The 20,829-nt window shown below is 42.1% G+C and overlaps 1 protein-coding gene across 1 annotated transcript in view; it reads left to right on the top strand.

Annotated features, from left to right (window-relative positions):
- The window catches only part of LOC102562817 (dynein axonemal heavy chain 5), a 257,486-nt gene that overhangs the window by 152,008 nt on the left and 84,649 nt on the right, over positions 1-20,829 (top strand). Inside the window, exons 54-57 of the mRNA XM_059723533.1 lie at positions 2,949-3,613; positions 7,865-8,145; positions 11,185-11,400; positions 15,799-15,966. Of these exons, the coding sequence (XP_059579516.1) occupies positions 2,949-3,613; positions 7,865-8,145; positions 11,185-11,400; positions 15,799-15,966 (1,330 nt within the window). The remainder of the gene's footprint in view (positions 1-2,948; positions 3,614-7,864; positions 8,146-11,184; positions 11,401-15,798; positions 15,967-20,829) is intronic.

The following is a 20,829-nucleotide window of genomic DNA, read 5'->3' as shown; positions in this document are numbered from 1 at the left end:
GTTTCCCTTTGCCTGGTTCAAGCATAACCAAGAGGATAGCAAACCCAGTTCTTCCTTGACTAAATAAGCAAGAATGTTTTCCTGTCTGATCACTGCACTAGCCATTAAAAGTTAGAGGTGCTGCAGGACAGCTCAGCTTACCAAGAGGTCCATCTTTCAAAAACAGATACCGATTCCTCTAACATGATGCTGTGAGCTGTACTCAAGGGAAAGACATAATAAGCCCCTACAAACTTCTTAGAGTAGGAGTAAAGAAAGACAGGGAAGATGGATATGCAGGAGGTGGACCAAAGGACAGAGAGATTAGAGAAATAAATGTTAATCCGGAATATGGCTCACTCTTCTGTAAAATTCCATCCACACCAGTGAAGTGAAAAAATATTTCAGTCATTCAGGAAAAGGTAACTATTGTTTTTACTTGAATCTAAGATGGCCCCCCAATGATTAGATTCTATATATGGAAAATTTATAAATGTGTTATAATATTCCAGGGGTTTAGGTTGTAGCCGCGTTGGTCTAAGGACATAGGCAGACAAGGTTCCTTGGGTGAATTTGATATCTTTTATTAGACCAACCCAAATAGCTGAAGAATAGTTATTAAGCAAGCTTTCGGGTTCAAAAACCATTTGTCAGGCTAAGGAAGTTTCAGCAGTTGGTGTGTGCTCTTCCTGGATGGAATGAAAAGTAAAGAAGCCAGGGGCTGGGCTGGGGAGTCAGTTGCCAGGCAGATTATAATGTATCAAAAATCCAGGTATAATATTCCAGGTACACAATCTAATTATCAAAGGTTGACTTGAATTCATCCCCTTCCCCCATTGCTACAGCAGGGAAATGCAGTGGCTGGGGGGGTTCAGATGGCCCCCTAGCCCTCTGGCCTCGCCACTTCTTCCCCCTACAGCCTTCCTATCCCCACCACCACTAGGACCTCCCACCCCCAGCTCCCCAGTCTCTGCCCCTTCCTCCTTCAATCCCCCAGGTCTCTACCCCTTTCCTTGCACTCTCTCCAGTCTCTGCCCCTTCCCCCTGCTCTCCATAGCCTCCACCTCTCCCTGCCTTCCCGCCCTTACGGTCAGACACTGCTCGGACTCTGTTCTCTACATGGATCAGCATATGGAAGTGCAGCCCTTGCCAAACTATGCAGCAGTATTAGCACTACTGGTTGGCTGGGCAGGGGCCAGAGTTTCCCTGTGCTCCATGATGGGAGGGAATCCAGCCCAAGCCAGAGCTGAGCTGCACCTGACAATGAAAAGTGGGGAACCGAAGCTGCAGAGGGCAAGTGGAGGGGGCAGGGAGGTAGGCAGCTGCTATGGATTTGACAGTGGCACTGCCCCAGGATCAGGGCCAGAGTCAGGGATGCAGCAGCCACCTGCCCCACCCCACTTTGTACACTAATCTAAGATGAGGGGCTCCACCTCATGCTGATTAGGGGAAAAAGGCTTGTCTTAGATTTGAATTAATACAGTATTGTGATCAATGTAACATAACTTACTGTATTAATTATAGTCAATATGCATTGACAAAATTTACTGCAATGTTTCAGCTTCTCTATGGTGACAGTATTAACAGTGTAAGAGAGCTTCAACAAAATGTAAAAACATTTTCTTTATCATTTATTTACTATTGAATCAGTGGGCTTTTTTTTGAAGTGGGGAGGATTGGTCTTCTGAGTGTTTCAAGTATTGTGTTTTGCTTTTGGACAGCCTGTCAGAAACAGGATGCTAATTTCAAAGATGAACTGTTACTTAAGGAAACAAAGAACATATTTGTTTCATATTAATTTGGCTAAAGATATAATGGAAAAATCTACCATTTTTTTTTTTTTATTGTGGATCAGATACTGCACCTCTGAAATTAATAGCAAAACCTCCCTTTAATTAATGTGGGTTATTTTTTATACCCTTGATGTAAACAGAGTGTAAAAGAGCTGGCTTCTCTGTTCTCCTTGGAGTACAAGGAAGCTAAGTTAGTATGCAAACTCGTCATTTCCTGGGCTTTTTCTTAACTCCTAGGCCAAATATTGGAATTTAAATATTAGTATTCATTTCTACTTCGGGTATTTCTTAAGGATCAGCTCAGTCCTTGCTCTCAGTGGCACCTTTATTTCCTGGATAGATGTATTTGGACCTATTTGCCAGCATGACTCTGCAGAAATTCCCTGATTTTTAACAAAGCTTTAAGTACACAAGCCCTTGTGATTCATCAGAGCAGGGTCTTAATCTGACTACTTTATTTCAGGGTGCAGTCCCATTGTTTTCAGGGTAGTTACCCTACTTTGTGTAAATGCTGAATTAATCCAAGGTGGCTTTAGAAAAAACTAACATAATTCAGTGGTTTGAGTTTGGGAAGGGAGGTAGCATAAATGAATTTCATGTTTATATTCTCAGGGATGTATGTGGTAGCCGTGTTGGTCTGAGACAAAAAGAATTGCAAAAATCTAGAACTCTTGGTTCCAAAATGATACCTTTTATAAACCAACTGAAAAATTGCCAAAAAAAAATTCTTTTTCTGCAAGCTTGCGGGCTTACGCACCTTTAATCAGGCTCAAGGAAAGTTCAAGATGGTAAAGTCATCTGACCTCAGTCCTCTTTCCTGCCAGGGGCAGGGGGTCGGACACGATGATCCATTGTGGTCCCTTCTGACTCTACAATCTATGAATCTATGAAAGTCCTAATATTTATTTCCTGCATATGGGGACTTTTTACCATCTTGAATGTTCCTTGGGCCTTATGAAGGCCGCATGAGCCCAAAAGCTTGCAGAAAAAGATTTTTTTTTTTTTTTTTGCAATTTCTCAGTTGGTCAAATAAAAGGTATCATTTTGGAACCAAGAGTTCTAGATTTTTGCATATTTATATTCTGTTATTTGGGATTGAGCCAGACAATAAATTAGTATATTATGAAATGACCTAGTCGTTTTGCATTCTCCATCCTTAACCTTTACCCCTCTTAGAACATATGGCACCAATAACCTTTTGGATGATCTGAAAACTCTGTACTGCACTGCTGGACAGAAAGGAAAGGGTGTTACCTTTATATTCACGGACAATGAAATCAAAGATGAGTCTTTTCTCGAGTATATGAACAATGTTTTGGCTTCAGGTGAGGTTTCTAATCTTTTTACACGAGAGGAGATAGATGAAATAACACAAGACCTGATACCAGCAATGAAGAAAGAACACCCAAGACTTTCTCCAACCAATGAAAATCTTTATGATTACTTTCTTACTCGTGTTCGCAACAATTTGCATGTGGTTCTTTGTTTTTCTCCTGTTGGTGAGAAGTTCAGAACTCGTGCACTAAAGTTTCCAGGTTTGATTTCAGGATGTACCATGGACTGGTTTCAGCGCTGGCCTAAAGATGCTCTAATAGCAGTTGCACACCATTTTCTAGAATCCTACAAAATTGAATGCACAGATGAAGTCAAACAAAGTGTGGTTAACACTATGGGAACATTTCAAGATATTGTAGCTGAAAAATGTGTTGACTACTTTGAACGATACAGACGTCAAACATTTGTGACTCCAAAATCTTATCTGTCCTTCATCAGAGGTTACAAAACCATCTACAAAGAGAAATTCACCGAAGTTGAAAATTCTTCCAGCCGCATGAAAACAGGTACAGTATGCTTGATTTTTAAACAAAGTGAAGAAGTTTGCATTGACATTCAGATGTGTTGATGTAGCATGTGGGTGTACACACACATACCATATTACTTGATTCCAAGACAAGCTTTTTCCCCTCATATAACATGGGAGGAAAAGGTCCTCTTATTTTGGAATCAAGCACAAGGAGGAAAGAGGGGACAGGAAGCTGCTGCAGTATTGACCCCAACCTGGGGTTGGAGCCAGTGCTGCAGCTGCTGCCTGTCCCCCTTCCAGCCCCCCTACCCCCCCCACATCTCTCCATCCTGCAGCCTGTTCCCCACCCTGCACCCACAGCATTGGGCACCCCGTCCCCCTTTCCTCCCATCTTCCTCTGCAGCCTCTGTCCCCCACCCTCCTCTGGCCCCAGCCCAGCCAAGTAGCAGCCATGGCAGGGGGTACAGCATTTCTGGCAGCAGCTTGGGGTCTGGCTGAAGCTGTGGCTATTGCTACCAGGCCAATCTGGACTGAGAGCACGAGCATTTCCTTTGCCGTAGGCTAAAGCAGAACAAGAGGTAGGGTGCAGGGAGGGGTAAAAGCTGCAGGAGAAGAAAATGGCAGGGGGAAGAAGGGGGGGGCAGACAGTGGGGAGGGAAAGTGGTAGGGAGGACAGGCAGCAGGAGGCGAGGTTTGGGGGAGCAAGGGTCAGGCTTAAGCTGCTTCACCCTCCCTGTTGCCTGCCCCGCAGCCGCCTGCTCTCCCACTGCCTCCCCCACTCCTTGCCCTCTAGCACCTGCCCCCTCACTGCTTCTTCCATCACATGCCCCTGATTGCTTCCCCCACTGCCTACTCCCTACAGCCTCTTCATTGCCTGCTCACTACTGCCTACCCATCATCTGGCCCCTGACAGTGCTTTTCCCACTAGAGTGGTGGGGGGATGAATTTAAGACAACCCTCCAATAAATAGATTCTGCACATGGGAAATTATAACAAATTTATACATTTTCTATTAATAGAATCTAATTATTGGGGCGTGATCTTAAATTCTGGATCATCTTGGATTTGGGTAAATATAGTACGTAGTAAGGAAGAGGTTGAATTAGTGCTTTAAGTAGAAACTTATTGTGGGTGCATCCACTATGTGTGTGTTCAGGCAGGGTGTGTAATTAACTATTTCTTTTTTAGTGTAGGACTTTCTTTTATTTAGAACTCTAAATACATTCACTTAGGGCCAGATTCTGTTCCACGTGTTAGGTGTCTATGAGTGTGATTTGCTAGCTGCATGACAGTAGAAGTCTGTTTGTTCTGAGAGTGTGCAAAGTGATGATTTACATGTGTTCGTGTATTTGAAAAAAAAAGTTATATATGTGATTTTTTTGTCTAAGTTTTTTATTTGAATGCAGTCATAGAATCATAGAAAATGAGGTTTGGAAGGGACCTCAGGAGGTCATCTAGTCCACCCCCCTGCTCAAATTAGGATGATCCCAGCTAGATCTTCCCAGCCAAGGCTTTGTTTAGCCAGGTCTTAAAAACCTCCAAGGATGAAGATTCCACAAACTGTCTAGGTAGCCTGTCTAGTTCTTTACTACCCTCCTAGTGGGAGAGTTTTTCCTAATATCTAACCTAAACTTTTCTTACTGCAACTTGAGACCATTGCTCCTTGTTTTGTCACCTACCACAGCTGAGAAGTCTAGCTCCATCTTCTTTGGGAACCACCCTTCAAGCAGTTGAAGGCTGATATTAAATCCCCTCCTGGGTCTTCTCTTCTCTAGACTAAATAAACCCAGTTCCCTCAGCCTCTCCTCTTAAGTCATGTGCCCCAGCCCCCTAACCATTTTCATTGCCCTCCAATTTGTCCACATCCTTTCTTTAGCAAGGGGCCCAAAACTGGACACAGTACTCCAGATGCCACAGTACTCCAGATGGCAGATTCTCATTTCCTAGCCCCAACTCCGTGATTGCGAGCAGGGCTGGGAGCTCTCTGCTGCCAGGGCAGGGGGGCATCATCCCCACAGTCCTGCCTGGAGCAGACACCTCTTAGGTGCAAGCAGAGGAAAAACTGGCAGTGGCAGTAGCTCTGGCATTGCAGTGTTCTCCAGCCATTTCTCTGGGTCTCTTAATTCACTGCCTCTCTCTTCCTGCCCTTCTTTCCAAGAGACCTTCCCTAGCAAATCCCCCTGTAATCTGGCCTCTTTGTTGCTCCTCAGCCCCAAAAGCTTCCTTTTTTCCTGCTAACCTGCTTCCTCTCATCAAGCTCACAGTGGAGGAAGGTGAGAAAGCATTTCCAGCAAACCTAGCAAACTCCCCCTCGCTCACAACTCTAGTTAAGCAAGGAGCTTTAGTATTGGTCTAAATGCTGAGTTTTAGCTATTTACACTAAATATATGTAGGTTAGTTACTCTTTATTAATGAAAGAGCTTACCATAAAGGCTCTCCTTCAAAGAGGGAGGCACCGAACTGACTTGCAAACTACTTGCAAACTGTCCCATTTGCTACCGTTGTTCATGTGCTCCCTGGTCACTCAGGGAATCTCCTTTATACCTGGCTGGGCCTGGATTTGCTGTGCTACCTTTTCATAGATTTCATAGATTTCTAGGATTGGAAGGGACCTTGTAGATCATCAAGTCCGACCCCCTGCTCTAGGCAGGAAAAAGTGCTAGGGTTAAACCAGGAGTGGGCAAAATACGGCCCACGGGCTGGATCCAACCTGCAAGGCCATTCTATCTGGCCCACAGGGCCCCTAAAAATTTTAGAAAATAAATATTAATTTTGGGGCTTTTGTTAGACACAGGCAGCAATCACCCAGCAATCCCTTGGCTGGCAGCACTCCCAGCTGCTCAGAGCACACACCAAAACACACAGACCACCAAACAAACACTCAGCAAGCCAAACATGCAGGCACCAGTCTCACTTACCTTCGCGGAGCAGGATTGGATGTCTGGTGCCTAGCTTCTCTTCCTCTTCCCCTTCCTCCTCTTGCTGCCAGTGAACTGCTTGCGAACTGCTCTGTTTGCTGCCCCTGTTCACTCACTCATGCCCATGTATAGCTCTTTGCAATGCCCATGTCTAGCCTAGGAACCTCACAGAACTGGGAGCTTGCTCAGCTCCTCCAGATTCCTGTGTAATGTTGAACTTAGATGTTCTTTTGCTCCCCCAGCTCTCCCCACTTTGCCCAGTTCCATTCAGTTTAGGACGAATTTACCAAGTTCCTTTTTCTCTGTCTCCTTTGGATTCATAAAGCATCTGTTGGGCTTGTGGGCTTCATAGAAATGTACATCAGCACTACCAAATGTTTACAATTTTTAAAAATATTTCTTCACATTTCAGGTTCCTAGTCACTGTTTATTCTTTTAATGAATATCATGTAATATGGTCTAACAGTTTTAAGGAATTTAAAAAATTTGGAAAAATAAACACCTACAGTATTTAGTCATGCAAATCTATATTTAGGCACCAAAGTATATGATTAAAGCCATGATTCTTATGTCTCCAGGGTAAACGAATAATTCTAAAGAAATGAGCAAAGTGATACCTTTGCAAGACAGGAGCACATGTAAGTGTTTTCGACCTTAGGCCACTTATTTAGGCCACCTCTACACATGCAGGTAAGGGCACAATGAGATCTAATGCACAATCCCCATAATCATGCTTCCTGCCATGCCACACATGCATGGCAGGAGGCACAATTGAGAGATTGTGCATTAGATCCCATTGCATCTTGTTGCTGGTGCAGGGGGAGCCTGATTCCAGAATCCAGCAAGAAGCAAAAACCCAGGTATGGGAGCCCCCTCAGTTGAGGGCTCCCACTTGTGAGGGTGCCCCAGGGCTGGGGTTTGCAGCAACCACAGTCTCCCGGGCCTAGCATTTTCATGTACCCCAGAGCCCTGGAAATCGCAGTTGCCTTGAATCCCAGGGCCCTGTGATTTCATGCTGGGCATGGTGCACTCCTGTGGCTAGGAGCCCTGTCAGCCAACAGGGTTCCCAGTTGCAGGGGAGATCCTGCTGCATGTGCAGATTAAAGCTTGATAGCAACCAGCTATAAAGTTAGTACGCATTTTTGAGGTCTCACTTTATACCTAGTTGGAGCTTTTTACTATGTGATAAGTACTTTGCACATGTAGCTGGTCTTAAGGTAATTGAGCAATTAACCAGTTAATTTCCCAGTACCTATAATGTGTAGAGGGGGCCTTAGGTGTTTAAATATGAAGAGGCATGACTAACTTCAGTCACCCAGACTTATTTCTTACTTGTTGCAAGAGCGAAAAATATAATTTGCTTTGAGCAGGTCTTGCAAAACTGATGGAAGCTGAGGTTTCTATAAGCCATTTGTCAAAAGAGCTGGCGGTAAAAGAACAAGACTTGGCTGCTGCTTCAAAAAAAGCTGATGAAGTTTTACTGGAAGTGACTATGAAAGCTCAAGCTTCTGAAAAGGTGAAAATGCAGGTTCAAAAGGTGAAAGACAAAGCCCAGGCCATTGTGGATGAAATTGCCATGGATAAAGCAGTAGCTAAAGAAAAACTGGAGGCTGCAAGACCTGCGCTGGAGGAAGCCGAAGTAGCACTCCAGGTCAGAACTGAATTGATATAATAAATTCATACCTAAAGAAGAATGCTTTTCATTCAAAAGCTTGTCTAACTTTATCCCAACTGTACAGTTGGTCCAATAAAAGATATCATCTCTGAAAACCCTTATCTGTTGATATAATAAACACATAGAAGGAGCTCAGGTGAAATCCTTTTTCACTTTGTGACCAAATGGCAATGGCACAGCCATGTAACTGCAATTTTTGGCACTTATGCATAGTGCCAAAAAATAGAATTGCCTGACATGCTTGCATTTATACTTGCCAGAAACAAGTTGATGCCATTTGGCCTGATTCTTCATTGCACTGTGTTGGCATAGGCTGCTATGTCAAGGTAAAGCAAACTGTACTGTTTTTGAACATTTGAAGTGACTTGCTTGTACAAAGCATACACAGTGTCAATTATACTGGCAATCACTATGCACTAAATAATAAATACAAGAAGTGGTGCGACAAAGCTCAAAGTGGATATAACTTACAAAAAGCTACATTGCACCAATTTGCTGGCTAGTGTGTAGTCGATATGTGTGAAAGTGATGGGTAATTTAGAGCAGTTATGAGATTGCTTACATCATTAGTGCAAAGCCAAGTGCAAAGCCAGCATATGGGGATCCTACCCAGTTGCAGTATTTGATGATGCCTTTCTTCTTTTCTGCCTTCTGTTGATTAATGCCTGACATACAGGCACATATAACGTGGAGGGTTTCAGTTATGAAGCATTTGTGTAGCTCCAAGTTGTGAAAGTCAGAGTCTAACTGGTTAGGAATGTTCAATTGGAATGGTTTTTCCTTGGGAAAATGCAGTTTCTGCAAAAGTAGAAACTTCCAAGGGAACATTTTTGTTCTTCCATTAGAAAGATATAAATTAAATGTTTCATTTTGGGCTGGTTCTCTATGATTTGGAAACAAGTAATTTCTAATCAATTCAACAAAACATTACATTTAATTTTTGTGTTGGTGCTTTCCTTTCTGGAGTTGTAGTTCAAGGCCCTGTTCTCTCCTTTGGGCTGGCCTTCCTGAATGCTATCATCCTTAATATAATGCAGATTTCCCTCTGACCAGCTTATGTAATGCATGATCAGAATCACGGGATTTGGGGGGGGAACCTTGTGGGAGACAATCTAACCAAGAAGGTTGGACAACAGAAACAATGGGATCATCAGTTCTAGAAGCTCTCCTGAGGCACATCACCACAATCAATAAATACCTGTGAATGTTGGGCAGACTCACAGCTAGGTGTTTTGGATCAGTTTCCTAATCAAAAAGACATTTCCATCTTATAAATGCTGAAATGTGTCTTTCCTGTTGCATGTGTCTAAGGCCCCCTCTACACATGTATTAGACATTTACAAGGTTAATTGCACAAGTGATGGAGACCAGCTCCACATGCATATTAACTGCCCTGCCTTTAAAAGATCCAAACAGCTATAAAGTTAGAGCTGGAAAATGTGTAAAAACTTTATAGCATGTTTCTCTCCAGCTTTAGTTGACATGTGTAGCGCATGCCTCTGCAGCAACTGGTGTCATCCCAACTGGCACCAGTTGCAGTCTCCCAGCCATGGGGATGCATGGAGTGCCCCCACAGCTGGAACAGTGTGTCAGTTGCCATCTCCCAGCTGTGGGGGGTGATGCATGGAGTTCCCCTGCAGCTGGGACACTGCATTAGTTGCTGTCTCTCTGCCATGGGGGTGCATGGGATGATCCTGCAGCTGGGAAACTGGGTCAGCTGATGGGGCTCCCCATCATGGGACCACATGGCACACCCACAGCTGAGAGCCTTGTCAGCTGCAAGGGCTCCCAGCTGCAGGAACTAGCTTCTTGCTGGTGCAAGGGCAGCGTTGGATTGGGCTTCCACTGCACCGGCAATACAGCATGATGGGTTCTGATTCACGTTCTTACAATCACGCTTCCTGCCATGCATGTGTGGCATGGCAGGAGGTGCAGTTGCGTGGATTACGCATAAAATTCCATCACTCCTTTACCTGCATGCGTAGAGGGGCCCCTAATGAAAGATTTTGACATTTCCAAGCACAAACATTTTATAGTTTCAATTTTCTGAAAAATTCTGAAGGGACAAGAATTTCTTAGGGAGATATGCTTTATTGGACCAACTATGTAGTTAGGATGAAATGAGACAAGCTTTTGAATGCAAGACATTCCTTCTCAAAGCTCACTTGTCTTGTACCCTAAAAAATTCTTGCCTCTCACATAATTTCTGGACCATCCTGACTACATCACACTTAGAATCCTGAAAAATTTTGAAATTTCATATGTCCATCCTAATTTAGGAAAAAACTCAGTTTTGAAATGTCAGAATGTCCCATAGGATGGAATTTTTGCCTTTTGCTCAGGTCTACAGAGGACTTGTGAAGGAGTCTCAGAGACTCTGAGAGGGAATAATATGCAGCAGTTGCACATATTATTTGCTGGTAAAATAAGGCTTCTGAGCTTCAATCCAGGATGCTTGTCAAGAGTGTGCTGCACAGCTCCTTTTTCAGGCTAGCAAATGCACTGCAGTCTTAATGATTTGGGGAAACTTTACAGAGGCTATTGATAGTAGTAACATCATTTTCCAAGGGTTATTTTTTGTCTTCAGCTTTATTTGGGTTTTACCTTAGAAGCTGCTTTTTCATATTTTCTTATACAAGTAACTGAGATCATTTTCCCTCTGTAGTACTCTCTAAATTGCCTTCAACAGCAAGAAATAATCCCTAGTTTATAGATTACAATACATTCTGAAAACCACTCTCTTAGACACAGGAGAAAGACCAGGAGCCAATGGTGGATGTAGACTGTTAGGCTTATATTTCTGTCTTCTCTGATTACACAAAAGAGGGCATGTCTTCATGGTTGTATTTAAGGTATAAAAACTACAGGAAAACCAGTTACTGCAGAACTGGATTTGCAGATATTCACTTTATCTCCCTCTTCCCTCCCTGTGCCCTCCACCCAAAAAACCAAATTGGGTCTATTTCAGTGAGACTGCCTAAGTAAGAGACTCATTTTTTTTCTCTGATCTTTCAGACTATTAAGCCTGCTGATATTGCTACTGTTCGTAAACTGGGTAAACCTCCTCATTTGATAATGCGGATCATGGATTGTGTGCTGCTTTTGTTCCAAAGAAAAATTGATTCTGTGCAAGCTGACCCAGAACGACCATGTGTGAAACCCTCATGGACTGAAGCTTTGAAGCTAATGAATAATTCAGGATTTCTTAGCATGTTGCTTACTTACCAGAAGGTGAAAAAGAAATGTTATTATTGCTCCCCATAACAACCTCTCTAGATGCATTTGCCTTTATACTATGCATAATCTATTGTAGTAACTAACCATTCAGTAACTGATTTTATGAATTAAATGGCTGCTTTTGTGAATGTACTTACATTACTAAAAAGGCTTGTTTCTTTTTTCATTGGTCATTACTTTATAGTACTGGTCCTCACCCCTTGTATAATACCAGCTCTTAGCTTTCACTTATTTTTTGACTGAAGAAAAATAATAGAATCATTTCTCCTGTTGCAAAGAACTCAGAAAGACCACCACAAGTCAGAAATGTTTGTGACACTACAGTTTTCAATTTGAGTTCTCTAAATGTATCTTGCAAATCATATGTAGGTGTTTGCATACCTAACAGTGCCAATATTGCGCATTACCCTTAAAAGGATCTCACAGCACCCCTTTTTATACTCGTGTCTGCTAAAGAGAATTAGATGGTGTAGGAGCCTGCCAAAGGAGTTGAACTGGTAAATGGAAGTGTCCCAACTAATAGGTCAAAACTTAAGCTCTGAACTTAGAGTTTATCTAGTTTTTATCCTTACCCTTCAATCAGACTGTCTAAAAAAAGGATTGATCAAAATTTGAGTGAAGATCTGTACATGTGGATGATTGCTGTTGGGACAGCCTACAAGTCTCCTTGTATTACCAGCCTTGTTGGCATGGGTGTTGGTGTTAAGTTCTTGCCTACACTAAAATATTTACTATTCCTAAGAAATTATTATTTATCTTGTGAAAAACTTGTGAAACGTTTCACATTGATTAAAAAGTGCTCGAAATGCCATACATGTTCTCTAAGATCATTTTGACTATGTCTGCCTTTGCCAGGGATTAGAACTGGATCATTGTTAACTATTCAATTTTCATACATTTTAGCGTCAATACTGGGTACATTTTTATGGTATAAAAGCAAAAATGTTTCACAAAAACCTTCTTTTGTTGTACCACAGTCCATTAGTGACCACAGAGAAGGCTGTACTTCACTTTCTCTATTCCACCACACAGATATGCACTTGGCCAAAAAAACCCAAACTTATTTGTAGAAATGCCTCTCTACACAAGATGAAGCTCTGTTGAGTGAAGTATTCCAGAGCAGACAACTTCCTCTAGCAACAAATCTGCAACACATTTTTTCATAACTCTCATCTCACAACAGTGTTTCAATACACCCTAAAGTAAAAAGGGAAAGGGAAAGAATAAAGACAATGGGTCCTGTACTCCTAAATGAAATAAAAGCCCTAATGAGTTTTCCTGTTTCATGCACTTCTTAATACTGTACATGTCCCTAGTCATAGATCTCTGTGCATTTAACTTTGCTCTCAAGAGTAAAAACAAATTCTGTGGGAATGTCTAAACCACCTTAGTTATTTGACTTTGGAGTTAGGATGGACATTTTACTTTTTGGTGAGATTTGCAGAGATCCTGGTTTTGTCAGAGTCACTTCAGATTCTAGCTGAAGTACAGAATTTTAAAGTTATGAAACAATTTTAAAAAATCATTCACCTATAATTTTCAAACCTCTAAAGGGAGATTTAGGCTTGATTCTTATTTCACCCCAAATAGTGAATAGGATAAAAAATATAAACTTTTTCAGGCAGCTATCCTACATGCATCAACCTTTCCTTATGTCTTTAGATGTAAACACATCTAAACCTATTTGCAGCTCTTACCATTATCATCTTTGTTTCTATTACAGTTTGTCAAGATCAGTCAGGTATAAGACAGGAATTTCTGTCAAGCAACTGAAGAATAAAGACATATTATATTAATCCATGGCTGTGAATCAGAGGGTGATTAAACTCATAAAAAGAAATCTGTCAGGATTTTTTTGTAGAAAAAGTGGTTGGCAACCTTTAATACATGTATTGTTAAATGTCCACTGCTATCATGCACAAGCTTTAGCAGTGTGTACTGCGTAAGGGGACAGCTTCCATTTGCCTCAAGTAATTAAACAGATATTAAAGCACCCTCATACTTAAGGATTTGCTTCTTAATTTTTTTAATAGTTTGTGAGAAAATATGCGATGTAAATAATGAATGTTAAGTTAAATGGAATTCTTTCTAAAATTAAGCATCATTAGCGGTTATTAGGATAGGGTCAAACAAGGCTGTTAAAGATAAACTTGTTTTCAGGCGTAGAGCAGGTCATGTTGCAGTCAAAGCCACGAAAGAATTTCTGTCTTAGTGTAGGCCACACATAATTAGAGAAGCAGCTCTAACATCCTCTACAAGCGTGGAATGCAACAACCTGCTTTCCTTTTGCATCCTTTAGTAGGGACCTACACATAGATGATACATAGGGGGTGCATGTACACCTTCTGAGAGTGCTGGTTCCCCCCCCCCCACCCCAAGAGTGAGCACTCTCGGCTTAGGCAACGGGTAGGGGGGCAGGTAGAGTGCTGATACCGACTCCCTTCCTGAGAAGTGCTGCTGGCACTTCTGGGCTTGGCATCCATCCACGGCAGGACCGTCCTCCCTGGTTGGCAATCTGCCACAGGGGGACCCCCGCCACCAACACCACTGTGGCGGCCTGTAGACAGTCCCCGCTTGGCCCACCCTCGCTGCTGACACCTGTGTCGCCACCTGCGGGTGGTTGCTGTGCCCCCCCAGCCTCAGGAGGCATGCATCGCCTATGGACATACCTAAATCAAAGCAAGACAAAGGGATTTTTGCAGGCTGCTTGTGGCACACAGAGCCAATTTTGCAGTCTTTTAATGTAGAAACCTATAATGTTTACTCTAAGTCATTGGGTTCCAGGGATGGGGTGCTTACTCAGACCTCCATGCCTTTGAGGTTCTGTCCTCGAGTCACCATTCAGCAGAGACCAGTGGGGTGATAAATGGCTTTATCTATTTTGGGAAACAGGATGCAGGAACACACACTCACAGCTTGCAGGGAGAACAACGACACCAACCAAACTGCACCCACAGGGCATCAGGGGGAAGGACTGGGTTGTCCCACTGCTGGTCCCTTAAAGGTACATTCCATGTACCACAAAGCCCCGCCTCGGTGCTGATTGGCCAACAGGGTCACCACTCATCTTCAGACTGCAGCATTGTTGGTTTCTCAAACGAAGGTGCTGAAATCCTTTTGCTTTCCTGACTGGCGCCGTCACTGAGTCTACTTAACTAGTTCAGCCTCTCAGTAGCTCTCTCTCAGACCACATGCTCTATGGCTGCAGGGATTGCCACTCTTTCTTTGGATTCCAGTAATCTTTCAGTTTTTGTCTGGACGATTCTACAGGAATTGCAGGAAACACCTTTTTTTGCGGTGATCATAGAAGCTGCCATTTTCTGCTTTCTGCGAAAATCGTGAAACTTGGATTTAAGTAGGTCCCTATTCATTATTTCTGCAAGTAAGAGGAGAAGGGGCATGGCGGTGCTTCTGTTCTCATCCACACTTCTCTGCCTCCTTGGGGAGGCTAGCACGAAACTAAAAGCATGTCTGCACTAGCCAGTCAGATTGTGGCTGACATCTGCCCAGTTTCAAAAGGCTCCTTTTACACACAACTTGTCCCTCCATTGTGAACCAAGGGATGATCTGGCCCATAGTTATTTGCTTTATTTGTGCTGTGCTTCCAAGTGTAGTCATACACTGAGAAATCTGACAGATTTTTCCATTTTTTCAACGTGCTCTGCAGTTAATACAAAGAAATATTCAAACAGGAAATTAACCATAAATGCATAATCATAAATCAGATCTTCAGTTGCTGAAGTTCAATTGATAGAAATGTATCATCTTTCTTGAGGAAATATCAAACAGCTTTAAATAACTTCATCCTGTATGGGTGCTCCGTATACAATAATGCTGTCTTGTACCATATTCCAATATGGAGTAAAAATATAAAACCAAATACAGTGTGATGGCTATTATTATGATAAAATGATGATTATTATTGATAATAATAATTAGTCACATGGAATGTTTACTATTTAGTAGTCAATATATATAGTTTAATATATAGTAATGGTCTGCATAGGGATGATCCTGCCTCAGGCAGGGGGTTGGACTAGATGTCCTGTGGAGGTTCTCTTTCAGCCCTACTTCTCTATGACTCTATCACTTTTGTAAGAAAAAATAATATTGTGAAGAAGGTCTTTATTTTAAAATTGTGTTATAAAAATATTATCAACTTGACTAATTCCAAAAAGGGGTATATCTATGTACTGTATGCTTTCAAAAATTAATATAGCTTAGTCATAAAATGTAATTTATATCTTAACTTTCTTGTAATTTCTGGTAAATTTCTTAGGAAAAAAACCTCATTTCAATTTTTAGGCATTACAATACATTGCACTTTTTGTAAGTATGATAAACACTGTGTTTGGAGGAATACAAATATATTTTCCATTTTTTATTCCATAGGATTCAATTACAGGAGAGATAGTAGAACTGCTAGAGCCTTACTTAGAGATGGACGATTATAATTTGGAGACTGCTAAAAAAGTTTGTGGAAATGTAGCAGGTCTTTGCTCATGGACACAAGCGATGGCCTACTTCTATGGGATTAATAAAGAAGTCCTTCCACTTAAGGTATTCAATGCTATTTTTTTTCTGTAAGTGAAAGATGAACACATATGAGTTAAAAATAAATTCTCATCTTGGCTGTAATACCTGAAATACAACCAAGATTGCAAACACCAAGATTGCAAATTCATGCACTTAAGAATTAGGAAACATCACAAGTTTGTCTGAACAATTTTAATTCAGACTCCTTGTGCAGATTCATTATGCTACAAGCTCTAATTATGTGAGCACATACAGTTTTCCTTCCAGGACCTTTGTCTTATTCAGTGCACTGCTTCATTTCACTGCCTAAGCATCAGTAAGGAGAACAATTGAAAGCACAGTCTTCCTGCCCACCACTTTTATTACCCCACTCTTGGGAAAATCCTGCTCAGCTTCCATAACCTTGACATGGAGTATACCCAGTCCTGTTCCATGTATCTGTAAGAGGATGGAGAATACTTAATAAAAACAGTGCAAAGTGTATTTTTGAAGAATTTAGCTCATAAATTCTAGCAAGTTCCTGCAGGTGCAAACTGAGCTTACCTTAACAATAGCAGTCACTGCCTGCACTATCTATAAATCTTATACTTCCATGGTAGATGCATTTCATATACATTTGTTTTTAAAAATGAACTTTAAACATTTGTGTTATATTTTGTATGCAATACACACTACATGCATAATTGGGGGACATTTTGCATTGCTGCTTCATGAACTAGTTACCAGCTGGTTATGTGACTACTCTACTTGGTGTTTAACCCCCTGTTACTTTAGGTAGACCATAGCAATACCAGTATTCAAACTGTTAAAACTCCCTCAGAATAACTCTAGTCATAGCTAATACTGATTCATTAAACAGATTAGATGTTTTCATTGTATTACTGAGATAATTGATATAGAAGGCTATGCAATTAATGCACATAGCATTTTCTTTTTAAGTTTATGAGAGCTATGAAAAAATTAAGCTAATACCGCATAAGAAATACATTGAGAATTGTAAAATAGAGAGAGACCTAGAGGTAATAGTGATTGGCTGTCTATATGTGTATGAAAGGTGCAAAAATATAACTACAGTGTTGGTCTGTGTATGCCTGCTTACATCCCTGGAGTTTAAATCCATGTGTGAAGTTAAATTTGTTCAATTTGTTATGCTCATTTTTGAATGTTTTGCTGAACTGGGTGAAAGAAAAGCCTAAGCATGTATCACTTAGCAAAGTGATGATTACTGTCAGACAGGGCAGCAATCTGCAAATATGTGAAAACTGCAAAAGACAAAGGAGAGAGGAATTATCTACAGTGATATGAGGGGCAGCCAAAGAAGCAGTGGCACAATATTAAGAAAAAGTTAAAGTAAAGCATTTACTATGATACTGCAGAACATACTAGAACATGTACTGTGGAGTACAGTTCTACACTTGGGAAGATGGACTAATTAAATTGGTGTGTTGCATTCAAACCTCTGTCCTATTCTATTCTATTTAAACTTCAGTTCTGTGAGGCAAACTGCCTGAGTACCTGTTGGCAAATTTACCTCCAGTGTATTCTTAAATAGCATCTTAATTGAGAATCAATGCCTTGTTAATCTTAAACTTGAGAACCCAAAAATACTTATGAAGACAGTAATGATTCATATTTTAGTGAATGTAACCTTTAAAAAAATAATTCATCCAAGAAGCCAAGAAATAGATATACACAATCTCTAGAACTACAGCATGTATCATAAAAGGCATTTAGGAGAGAAACAGACAAACAATACAAAAGCAAAGTCAAATACAGCAAATAAAGCAAGTGTATTGTGAAAGGGGCTTTTTGTTAGCTAGAGAGTGTAATTTAATGATCATGTTTTTTTGATTTTATGTAAATCTTTAGCATGATGGGGAGTTGTTCTTTTGAGGTTTCCCATCTAGAAAATAAGCCCCTCTGGATTAACTTGGTAAATCTCAAAAACCATCTGCTGTTTATCTGTTAGACGAAAGAAAGAAAGACAGAAAGAAAGAAAGAAAGAGGCTTGTATATAGCTCTGACTCAGTCATATTATATGATAGACTAGACTTGACATAAAATAGTATGTGTAGGTTGATACTTTCCTTTACAGCTGTTTCCAGTGATTTTAATTAAAAATTTACCCTGGTGTGATGAATCTACGGACAGCTTATTAATATTCTGTTTGATAGTGGGGCTTCTCTAGTATATCTGTGTCAAACTCCATTTTGAATGTAGGGCTTTTCTGCTTTCTCTGCTATCTTTGGATAGGAAAAATTGTTGTACCAGGCACACTGCTAACAGTGCAAGGTTATTAAATCGTGGCAGTCATCCATTCAGACAGGGAACCGTTAAACAAGATGGCTCAAATCCAGGCAGACCAGTTTTTAATGTATGAACTCCAAATGAATGATAATTAAGCAACAGATCATGTACGGAGAGATTGAGACAGATTTGGGAGATAAATTAGTCACTTAACAAAGGAAACAAGAAGGTGAAAGAAAAAGGATGTTGAAGAAAGTGGAAGCAGCCATGTTCAGGAAAATGGGATCATAGCTTCTTTAGAAGGTGATCACCTAAGCCAAAGAATGGTCAAGAGTGGGGAGGAAACTGAGCCAGAGGAATGTAATGTTTGTGGGTGTTTTATTATTTTACTATTTTTTTGGGAATCTATATACTTCTGCTAGCTGAAGTAAAGAATAACTGCCTTTGGAGTCTTTGCAAAGCCTGTATATCCTTGCTTCAAAAATTGTGTCCCTGAAGTGGTGAACTATAAACCCACACTTTCTCCAAGGCGGGAGCTCTGGGAACAAGTGTGCCAGGCAACTGGGGTGTCTCTACAGAAAATCATCTCTGATCCTGAGACCCTAGACCAGATGTGGGCAAAATGGCAGATCTGGCCAGCAGCCAGACTTCATTTCCCAGCAGCCCCTGCCCTCCTCTTTGCAGCCAGTTTCCATGGAGACCCCAGTAGCAGTGGCACCATGACAGTGCGGGACCAGGGTTTCCATGGAGACTGGCCCCAGCAGCACTAGCAGGGCATGCAGCTGGGTGAGGAGCTGCTCCGGTGGTAGACCTTGTGGTGATGACAGCGTAGTTCAGAGCCAAGGCGGAGCTGCTGTGAAAGAACTCCCTCCCAGCCTCCTCACTTTTTGGGTTGTCTGTTCCCCTCTGTCTCTCATGTGTCTATCAATCCAGTTGCTAGGCAGCCAACTCACTGCCACTGCCTACATGACTGGCCTCAGGTAAGAGGATATGGATTTAACCTTCCTATTGTTTTGAATTCAGACCTCACAACATGGGGCAGGGGCTTAAGCCCATCACTCCATCAGGTAACTGCGATGTTTTTCAAATTGATTGGCTGGCATCAAGTGACACCTGTCCCTGACTGGATCCAGGTGGTGAGGTCAGGAGGGCTAGTTAAGAGTGTCCCTGTAGGCAGAAGATAGGCAGACATTTTAAAACACACACACAGAAGCATGGGCCTCTGCAGGTCTCTCTCATTCGCTGAATGCAGAAGTGAATAACTTACCAGAAACTTAACTAGGAACTTAGTTTAATGTACTCTAGTCACATATCAAAAAGCTACCAAGCCACTTCTGTTTGTTCAGGGTTATTATTTTGCTACTTCTCTAACTTGTACTCCTCTGCATGCCTACCCTTTCTACCCAATAAAGCTAAATGTTATAGCCCGCCTTGTTGTATATGCTTGAGAGGGATTAGGCAGGCTTCCTTGCTCTCTTTACTTGGCTGACTAACTTTCTATGCTTCAGGCTATAAGAAGCACCCAGATATATCCTGGTGGGAATAAGCAACCCTTAGGTCTACAGAGTCTGTGTACCCCGGGTGGCACAGGACTCTGACAAAGACCTGAGTCCAGGTGGTGGCAGCAGTACCCCAAGCTTGCAGGTGTGCTCCAGGAAGGGGGTCAGCCAGACATAGGTGCCCCAGGGGAGGCACTCGGAGCTTGGGTTTTGGCCATGCACAGTGAGGCGGGTGGCTCAGCGCAGAAGCTCCCCCTACTGGTCCACCACAGCTGTAATCCGCTGCCTGCACACCCCAGGCAGGGGCACACAGACAGCAGATCATGGCTGTATCCAAGCTCCGGACCATTCTGTCACCACTGCAAGATCCCAGCCTTGGCCCTGGATCAGATCCCTGCCCAACTGCACACCCTGGCAGCATTGCTGGGGCCGGTCTCCATAGAAACCTTGGCTCCATGTTGTCATGGCCCCACTGCTCCTGGAGTCTCCATGGAAACTGGCCGCAGCAATGCAGGCAGGGGCTGCTGGGCAATGGAGTCCACCACAGCCCAATCTGGCCCATGGGCCAGACTTTGCCTGCCCCTGTCCCAGACCAATGGCCTGTGAGGTCATATTTGCATGGAGGGGTATCAGGCAGAGGGCATGTACCAAGGAAATGTTCCAGAGAGTCCAAGAATAGAGACAATCCTGGAGCCTGTCCGGGCTAATGGAAGCTTACAAGCACACATGCCAGATTCTATTCCACCTAATAGGCATCTAGGGAGACTTAGATGCCTACACATGATTCTATTCCACCAAGTTCCTGAAAATCTAGATTTCATCTACTTTTTATAACACACCATCATCTTGCCCTTAAGACTGAGTTATAATAAAGCATTGAGGAGAAGGACCCACCCACTTTTCTTATTAACAGTTTTCCTGGAATGCAAGCAGGGTGGGAAAAAAGATGCATCACGTCCACTTACGCACCTAATAGGTGGAATCAGTCTGGCCCTATAAGCTTAGCAAAGGTAGAGGCAAACACAAGCCTGGTGATTGCCCACTGGTAGAGCATTATGAGAACTGTGACAGCTGGCAAACTTGGAGAACTGAGATATCAGAAACAAAGAGAGACAATGGGAAAGCTAACAACCTTGTTGCA

Source organism: Alligator mississippiensis, chromosome 3 (genome assembly GCF_030867095.1).
Source record: "Alligator mississippiensis isolate rAllMis1 chromosome 3, rAllMis1, whole genome shotgun sequence".
Taxonomy (NCBI): Eukaryota; Metazoa; Chordata; order Crocodylia; family Alligatoridae; genus Alligator; species Alligator mississippiensis.
The sequence above is the reverse complement of the archived record's forward strand: the minus strand, read 5'-3'. Positions and strand labels throughout refer to the sequence as shown.